We start from the raw sequence: 9,681 nt of genomic DNA on the forward strand, positions 1-9,681 counted from the left end.
CTTGAGTAATAATAGAAATTATATTATAAACTCCTCTCTTCCAATACCTTCCACAATCAGATTATAATTTCCAACATTTGGTATCAGAGCTTCAGGTTCGAGTTAGCGAAGTAGACAAGGGCGTTCGTGTAACATAAGAAGCATCTCAAGACGATGTCTTCAGGTATTGACGTAACTATGGCGCAGTCGATGGTTCCCATATTTACGGGAGAAAATTATGCCATGTGGAAGATCAAGATGCGGACGCTGCTACTCTCGCAGGGATTGTGGGATGCTGTCGAACAAGGTTTTACGGCGCCAACAGGAGCATTGACGCCGGTGCAACAACAACAACAAATGAAGGATGCCAAGGCCTTGTTTCTAATTCAACAAGGTATTGTCGAAAGCCTATTTCCACGAATTAGTGGAGCAACTACATCCAAGAAAGCATGGGAGACTTTGAAGGAGGAGTTTGAAGGCTCCGAGAAGGTGAAAACAGTGAAGCTACAGACGCTAAGAAGACAATTTCAAAACCTTCAAATGAAGGAGTCGGAGAAGATTAAGGAATACTTCTCGCGAGTCGTCGAAGTTGTGAACCAGATGCGGACGTATGGAGAAGACATCTCCGATCAGAAGGTAGTCGAGAAAATTTTAATTAGCCTCACTGACAAGTATGACTACATCGTTACAGCAATTGAAGAATCAAAAGATATATCGACGCTTTCGATTCAACAACTAATGAGCTCCTTGGAGTCACATGAAGAAAGAAAGCTCCAACGAGAAGGAAACTTGGTGGAAGACGCATTCCACTCCAAGCTGAGCTTCAGACCTCGATATAACCCCACGAGTCAACAAAATAATCAACAATGCGGCGGTCCGCGACAAGATGCAGAAAAGCAGTCGGCGCAAAAGGAGAAAGCACCAGGTTCGAGTTATTCAAATTTATGGTGCGATATACACAAAAGGTCGAGCCATAGTACATCTGAATGTTGGTCGACAAAGAGATGCAACAAATGCAAGAAGATCGGCCACATAGCACGAATGTGCAGAACAAGAGTTAACGACCGAGCAAACTTCATAGAAGAAAATGAGAGTCATGAAAGCATTTTCTATGCGTGCCACTCAGCCAATGAAGAGAAAGGCGATATCTGGTTTCTCGACAGTGGTTGCACAAATCACATGACCGGAAATCGTGAATTATTTCACGACATCGATGCTTCATATGAGACAAAGGTACGTATGGGAAACGGCTCAATTGTTCAAGCAAAAGGAAAAGGAAGTATTGCCGTGCAAACCAAGATGGGTCTGAAATTTATCCGAGATGTATTGTTGGTTCCGGACCTAAAACAAAATCTACTAAGCGTGGGGCAATTAGTGAAGAATGGATATGCAGTTCATTTTGAAGATGGAGGCTGCAAAATTTTCGACCGAAGAAATAAAAATCAAATAATAGCAAGAATAAAAATGGAGAAGTCTAGAAGCTTCCCACTCCGCATAAGCTACGCTCCTCATATGGCGCTAAGAAATGAAGGGTCAAAACCAAGTGATACTCGAAGAGCTAAAGAAGGGTCTACAATATCAAAGTCATCCCCCAAGCAAGTAAGATCTTTATCCGAAATTTACGAGTCATCTAATTTTTCATTTGTTGAACCTCAAAACTTTGAAGAGGCCGCAAAGCATGAAAATTTGAAGAAGGCCAGGAAGGACAAAAACTACATGATTGAGAAGAACAACACTCAGAAGCTTGTAGATCAACCAAAATATCGTGAAGTCATTAGCGATAAATATATCTACAAGACAAGGTTAAATCCTGGCGGTGAAGTCAAAAACTACAAAGCAAGGGTGATGACAAAAGGCTTCAAACAAGAATCCGGCATCAACTATTGGAAGACATATGCTCCGATGAGAAGGCTAAAAAAGTGGCGATACGTTAAATCGGAATTTCAAAATAACTACCCTGATAAAGAAATTTATGTGAAGGAGCCACACGGAATTTTAAATCAAGGGGGAGGGAATAGACGATACAGAAAATCGATCAGCAAATTTAAATTTAAAGAGATTCAAGTCGGTGTTGAGGGGGAGTGTTGAAGATAACAACACCGAAGCCCAAAGCCCAATTAATATTTGGAGAGATCCAGAAGGCCCAAAGCCCATTAATTAATTCTAGAGTATTAAAGATATATATAGCCGGCTATGATTCAAGTGGATTATTCTAGAAAATTCAATACTCTTGTAATTTATCATACGAGTATCATGTACTCTCTGGAAATATATGTCGGTAGAATAAGTATGAAGTATCTAGAAAGATGTACCACCGACTTTAGGATAGTATAAATATATGTTAGGGCCTATAGCGTAGTATATATGAGTGAATGAAAAAATAGATAGAAACAGAGAATCAATAGAGTGAGGCGTGAGTGCTAGTAAGAAATATATCAAAGGCTTTGTACACTTGAGTAATAATAGAAATTATATTATAAACTCCTCTCTTCCAATACCTTCCACAATCAGATTATAATTTCCAACACTTAATCAGTAAATACCGGCTCCACTTAATGAAACTGCAATCTTTGGGGAGCACTGAATACATATTTATATATGACAAGTTTAGACGCCTTTATTGTAATTTCTATGTCCTTTTAAAAAAAAAAAATAAATAATAATAATTACTAGCTGTAAAGAAATTCTCTAGTGGTCTCAGCACAGGCAAGACCATGTCTTCCTATCTTTGTCGTGGTGCTTGATTGTATGGGCTCATCAATTTGTGGGTCTAATCTCCAATCAATTGCTTTAAAAGAATGCTTGACCCTGCATCAAAGCAAAAATGTCATGTACTGGTCTAGTTGAGAATGTTACCCATATATCCTCTGGCAGCACTTACCCATATATACCCTTAGAAAAAGTGAATATCAGTTGACTCATTAATTTAATTCACTCAAGTGTGCAATAATATCCCCTTTAGTTTAATCCAAATAACTCAAAAAGGAGGAGGTTGTAGAAATATATATCAATATGAACAGACTGTTTGCTCAGTTGTACTATTAGCTTAGCAAATTACGTCTAATTTCAATTCAAGTTATCAAAGAGTTCTGCTACCAAAGATTATCTTAAATCATTGATGTCCGCTGAATCCACTTTGATAGTATGTAATTATGTTAAAGTGTAGGTTAAGCTGAATCTGCCTGACTAGTAACAACTATAACTGCTGATTCATCTTATGCTTTTTACTTAATTTGTTTGAAATTCTTAAAACTCCTGATTAATACATATTTGTATAATCACTGAACTCTTCATTCTATAAATTTTTCAAGAATTATGAACATATTTCTATTTTATGCCATGGATTGCATAAATTAAAATAGAAAATATCATGCCCATTCCTTGCATACATTAAAATGAACAATATTTATCCAAAGTTCCAAAAGTCTTGTGCAAGGCCTTACCAGCATATTTAATATTTAGTTGTTACTCCAGCACTTTCCTGTTCTGTTTCTCTATCATCTCGGGGATTGTTAATAGGATTCAACACTGCCACTGAAAATTAGACATGACATGCAGGTAAGCCACGATTGTTCTAGAGAATTTTATGCTGGATATCAGTATAATAAAGTTTTGTGGTCCTATAACGACCATTATAGTTCTAGGAATGAAAATCACCTGTTTTTCCTATTCTATATCGCTTTTGTTTTGTCTTTTTCTGCAACTAGGGTATATTTTTGTATGCTTTATGAATTGATCAAGGCTTAAGCATGGAATTCCAGAAAATTTACCCAAGACGTTGGTACCGGTCGGGTCTGATATTAATAAATATAATATAATTTATTTTAAATGTTGTACCTAGGCCTCATGTAGTAAGTGATGTTGTTTCTCCGGCACCAGTCTCTCATTAGAGGACAATCAACAATGGTAAAAGAAGGCCTGAATTGAAGGCTTTCAGTAGCAGGAGAGATGCTTATATTCATACAGTGCAGTAGATTCACAGTTGTTAGTTTCATCAGGCCATGAAAACCTTCCAACACAGCCAGCCTTGGGCACTTCATTATCACAAGAACCTTTAGAGAGCTCGAATGGTTTTGAACTGATAGCAACGGCAAGGAGCTTAGCATGTCACAATAAATAAGTTGAAGGGACTCCAGTGATAGTGGCAGTGATCTATCATTCCAATTGCATAACTCTGGACAGTATGATATGCTCAAGCGCTTGAGGTTGCTGAGGTTCTCCAACCCTGTCACTGATATGACCTTTGTGAACCTCATAATCTCCAGTATCACCAACGAAGCCAAATTTAGAATTACATGTTGACAGCTTATTCCAACTGATGGTGCACATGTTAATGATTCCATTTCTCGAAAATCGTCTTTTGTTAAGAATAGTTTAAACTGATTTTCTAGAAGTGGAATTGTGGAATGTGACAGAAGGATCCCATTATTCCCAGATAAATTCAACTCTTTTATCATTATGTCTCTCTGTTGCATAAGTAAAATAAATTAGTGTAAAGAAGGTAGAGTAATGAGTAAAACATAGTGTTTAAAAATTGTAGAGAAATGAAAAAATTATGAAATGCTCATCTACCTGGTAGACATATCTTTCTCCCAAATATAATTTGGGACAGTCATAAATATGAACCCTATGGGTCAAGTGTAACACATCCTTCAAAGGAAAGTGTTCCAATTTTGGGCAGCATGCAAAATAAACTTTTCCAACAGAATTTAAACCTCTGTCCATCCAATTTATCGAGATTAGCTCTACACAGTTTGAGATTGTTAGGTTCTCATATACTGAATGAAACATAATTTCACGAATGCCACACCTCATAATCTTCAAATTTCTTATTACTGATGGACATGTTAGGAATTTCAATTGTGGGCAGTTTTCGAAAGTACCATCCCTAACGTTTTGTGGAATTGTTGGGATTTTCCATAATTTTGGGCAATTTTCTAAAATGAGTTCCTTTAGACATGGGAAGTCGCCATCATTTGCTTGCCACTCCACCAAATTGAGCATGTTCCTCAATGAGAGCACTTCAAGTGATGGGTAACTAGGTTTCTTGGGCTGCTCGGAAGAATCATATTCAACCAACAATGAATATGTGCTAGGCTCATCTCCCAGATTTCTAAAACCATCTCTACCTGATATCTCGAGAAATCTAAGATGTTGCAGTTGACCAAATGGTGATATGCAGTTAGGCTCAGTACAGAGGTTAAGAGAGAGTTTTGTCAGTTTGGGGAGTAAGGGATTAAGCAACCAAGAAGGGAAAACTCGCCCTTGATAATTTAATATTGCAAGTTTTCTGAGGTTACCATGAGGTTGGAGGCTCTGGAGTACAACATTATGTACCTTTTCATCATTCTCACTCTTTGCATTGTGACTTGAATGGCCAGTTAAATGGAGATGGAGTTCTTCTTCTTCATCTCTGAAATCTGACATTCCACAATCTTCTTGAAAGTTCAAAATTAACTCATGTAAATTTGGCTTTGATGCAAGATTGGCGTTCCTACATAGTTCCACATCAACAATGTTTTTGAGCCCTGATATGCACAATGATCCCCTAAGCTTATTCATATCCTTAAGTACTCTCAGCCCCCCAATTGTGCCATGATCCATGACACTAAAACGCCCCCTTAACTGTTGGAGAGTTGGTAATTTTTCAATCCCAGATGGCATGTTGGTATGAGATCTAGGTAAATCTAGAATGTGTAGCCTAGTTGACTGCTCTATGCCCCTTGGTAACTCTTTGAGATTCTCACAGTTCCTTAATGATAATGTTTGCAGGTTAGGAAGTGGGAAGATAGATTCAGGTAAATGCTGGATTACAATACTACTCAGCTCGAAGTACCAAAGATTAATAAGGTTTTTCATGTTTTCAGGTAACTTCTCAAGAAAACGACAAATCAAAACCAAAGTTTGGAGGTTGTAAAGAAGGCATAAAATTTCAGGAAGCACTTCCATTTGCATATTTTGAACAAAAAGGTAGCGCAAGTGCTTCAAAGTGTCAAGTGTATTTGGCAATGAGCAATACCACAAATGAAGAGCTCTCACACAAGCAATCTCAGAGAAGATTGGAAAGTCAGACTTCTCTGACCAGCATCCTTTTACAAAAGTTCTGATAGACCTATAGTTGCTGGGCACTAAACCCAATAATTCATCTTGCTTGGTGAAGTATAGATGGCATACTTTGTGTGCACCATTGTATTCTTGGCCATTTTCTAAAACTGGCCAGTATGCCTCTTGAGAAACGGATCTTGCTAAATCATGTATTAAATCATGCAAGATGTAGGAAGAAGGCCCACCATCAACAAGTGATCTACCTTGCAATTCATCAAAATACTCACTTCCAATCTCTTCCAATGTTTTCAAATTTCTTGTATTGCCATTAATATAGCCTTGCGCCATCCAGAGCCTAATCACCATGACTTTTCCAAAATTAAAATCTTTTGGAAACATGGATAAATAAAGAAAACATGGTTTTAGATGTTGCGGCAATTTCTGGTAACTTAACCTTAATGCTGGCATAACCTCTCCCGTCTCATCTATTTCTGATATATCACTCTCCAAAATTTCCCTCCATTTGTCTTCATCCATTTCATAACGGAGAATGCCTCCAAGTGCCTTTATCGCCAAAGGTGAGCCTTTGCACTTTTCGACAATACCACGACCAATCTCATGCAGATTTGCATTTTCACTTGTCTCCCTATTGCCAAAAGCAAAATGCTTAAAAAGTGACCAACAATTTGACTCCGGTAAGGAACTCAATTGAAAAGGTGATGTTGTCTGCATGATCTTAGCAACTGAGGTATTGCGAGTCGTTGTCAAAATTCTTACAAATTTAGCACCAAAAAAACCAACTTCAAAGCACTTCCATAAGTTGCTTTTTTCATTCCACACATCATCTAGCACAAGAAACAAACCAAGACCTCTTATCTTTTCCTTCAGAACATCTTGGAGTTTGCTTAGCTCAGAAAACTCTCAAGGGCTGTCACTCACCGACTCAACAATAGCTTTGGTTAGCCGCACTGGTTCAAAGTCTTCAGATACAGATACCCAGCATCTCTTATTAAACAATCCATGAATCCTGGAGTCATTGAAAACGAGTTGGGCAAGTGTGGTCTTGCCGAACCCGCCCATTCCTACAATGGGAAGAACCATAAAATCAGGACCATTTGAAGGGTCCAGGAGTCTAATGATCTCCTCCTTCTCCTCCTCCCTACCAAAAGTAGCTCTCTCATCCACATGAGAGCTGGTTGGTGGTCGCATTTGTGGGCCCATAACCAGACGGGTCCCATCCTCCTCCCTCAAATGAAGATCCCTACGAGCATTTGAAATCTCTTCAAACCTCTCTGTGATGCTCTTGATCTTCTCAGCCATGCCATCTGGAATCGAGGCCTTGGTAATAGTAACTGAACAAGAAGCAAGGGAGGATGATATGTACATCTCAGCAAATTTTCTCTTAATCCCTGTAAAATTATATATAAAAATTTCTCCTAGTGATCCCCATCTTTATTTTAAAAAGAAAAATAAAAAATTGTCTTAGTCTCCTATAATATCCTTGAGCAGTGAAGAAAAATTATCACAAGGGTTACCCCCTGGAATTTTCACGTTATCTATATTTTTTTCTGTGTTGTTTTGGGTGGATTGCATAAGTGTTAAAGTGCCATATCTATAACCTATTTTTATGCAACGAGGATTAAAAAATGCGAAATTTCAGGTATATGTTATTATCATACCAGTTAGTTACTATGGCAGTAAAGATATATGTAAAACAAGTCCATCACACGAGTCATTATACACACATGAGAGCCAGTAAAACGAAAGAAGTGTGCTAAATTTTGTGAGGTTTTTGTACACCAATGAAATACACACTGGACATCTTATGTGCAATAATTAATTAAAGAACCAAAAGTTACATTAAGAAAAGCATACCACCGTCCCTATGGTAGGCCTCAATGGCAGCATCTCCGCTCTCCACGATGGATTTGAGCACCTCGTAGTAGAACTCATCGAGCACATCCTCTGTTTGGTAGGCCACACCTCTCAGCTCTGCCAGCCACAGATGAACAGATCTGTCATGAATCTCCCTCTCTTCAGCATCTTGTTGAACGGCCTGGATCCTTGCAAGCACCCGACTCAGCTTCTTCAAATCCTCTCTTATTCTTTCTTTTTGATCTGAAACAGGGGATGCTGGATCTTGGTGGTGTGAAGTGGTGCCTCGAATGGCCTCCAGGAGCTTGGTGGAGAGAGATTGGATGGAAGAAAACAATCCGGATGCCATTGACTTGAATTGAATTGAACTAAACCGAAACTGATCTCTCTTCAGTGTTAGTCTCTCTGTCTGTCCCTACTCTGCCATTGACTTTGCACCTGGAATTGCAGAGTTGTTATGCAAGCCGTGGGTTCATTCACTGTGGCACGCTCCGCATTAGAAATCATGCTGCATCACGGGAAAGCTATTTCTTTTTTGGCTTCTTTGTTCTTTCTAATTACAATGCACTATTATTGTTGCTCTCTTGCCACACCAACCCATGTGGTAGTATGGAAATATGCCATTAAACAATGCTACAAAAATAATCAAAAGATTTATGTGGCGACACCCCATATGTACAATATCATTTTGGTCAATAATGGTCTGTCCACTCCATTTTCTAATCCCACTCACTCTGCAAAATTAGGTTGATAAGATTATTTAATATGCTCAATCATTGTTAAAAAAATAAAAATAAAACATTCTATGTTAAAACTTAAAAGTACTACTATTGAACTATGAGCTTAGAACAGTGCCGCACACATCGTCTCTATACGGAGAGTTAAGGTACTTAGATTTAAGGAAAAATTTGTAGTATACCCATACAAACTTTTGAAATAGTCAATTTCTCATCAAAACACCATAATATTTAAAGAGTGATGCTTCTATGGACATAAGGACCTATTTGTAAAATGAACATATTTTTATTTTCAAAGTTCAAATGATCGATCCAAACCATTCATCTTGTTCTCTATTTTAATATGTGCTTGGAGACCAAATTTTACATTTTTTGAAATTTTTTTACTATTTATTAAGATGGATACAAAATTCAATGGTCTGAATTTGATATTTTTTGTACCCATCTTAATAAATAGTAAAACAAATTCCAAAAAATGTAAAATTTGGTTTCCAATCACATATTAATATGGAGAACAAGATGAACGGTTTGGATCGATCATTTGAACTTTGAAAATAAAAATATGTTCATTTTTACAAATAGGTCCTTATGTCCATAGAAGCCTTTGCCATATTTAAAATCTCCACAAAAATCTTAACATTCTTTCTTATATCCCTTTTAATTATTTAATCTCTTATTAATTATTTTTAAAATTCATTTGCCAATATGTCTTTTAATGGAGGTGTCTTTTACTTCTAATTGTCTTCTATATTTTCTCCTTCTCTCCTTTACTTCTAAATATCAATGTTTCAAATATAAAAACAGAGAGTGGGAAATAAGGGGAGCAAGGGAGGAGAAACGAAACAGAGACGCTCCATTTATAATTTTCTGTTTCCGTCTTGTCTTAGAGAAACACTAATTCATTTTTGTCTTGTCTTACACCATTGGAGCGTCTTTTTTTCATCTTAAGATATGAATTAAGATAAAGAAATAAATTAAGAATGATATTTCTTATCACACATTTCATTCTATATGGCAAGAAAAATGTAATCATAACTTTAGAGAT

General features: G+C 37.3%; 1 protein-coding gene and 1 pseudogene across 3 annotated transcripts; both read right to left on the reverse strand.

Moving 5' to 3' along the window:
* Positions 1-2,570: 2,570 nt before the first annotated feature.
* On the reverse strand, positions 2,571-4,442 carry LOC144554864 (uncharacterized). Of its 2 annotated transcripts, XR_013511791.1 has the most exons (3): positions 3,817-4,442; positions 3,423-3,513; positions 2,571-2,787 (listed from the first exon to the last, which is right to left on the reverse strand). XR_013511791.1 is itself a non-coding variant. In XM_078303220.1 (2 exons), exons 1-2 carry the CDS (start codon positions 4,434-4,436, stop codon positions 2,649-2,651), a joined length of 759 nt encoding a protein of 252 aa, XP_078159346.1. In that variant the 5' UTR covers positions 4,437-4,442; the 3' UTR covers positions 2,571-2,648. The 2 variants fall into 2 exon arrangements, 1 of the variants encoding a protein (XP_078159346.1); XM_078303220.1 differs by lacking the exon at positions 3,423-3,513.
* Positions 4,443-4,506: 64 nt separating this feature from the next.
* On the reverse strand, positions 4,507-8,566 carry LOC144554358 (putative disease resistance protein RGA3; annotated as a pseudogene). The gene is made up of 2 exons (XR_013511606.1): positions 7,900-8,566; positions 4,507-7,433 (listed from the first exon to the last, which is right to left on the reverse strand). The product of XR_013511606.1 is annotated as a putative disease resistance protein RGA3 (transcript).
* Positions 8,567-9,681: the final 1,115 nt, after the last annotated feature.

The sequence above is a fragment of the Carex rostrata genome, chromosome 5 (assembly GCF_964058835.1).
Source record: "Carex rostrata chromosome 5, lpCarRost1.2, whole genome shotgun sequence".
NCBI lineage: Eukaryota > Viridiplantae > Streptophyta > Magnoliopsida > Poales > Cyperaceae > Carex > Carex rostrata.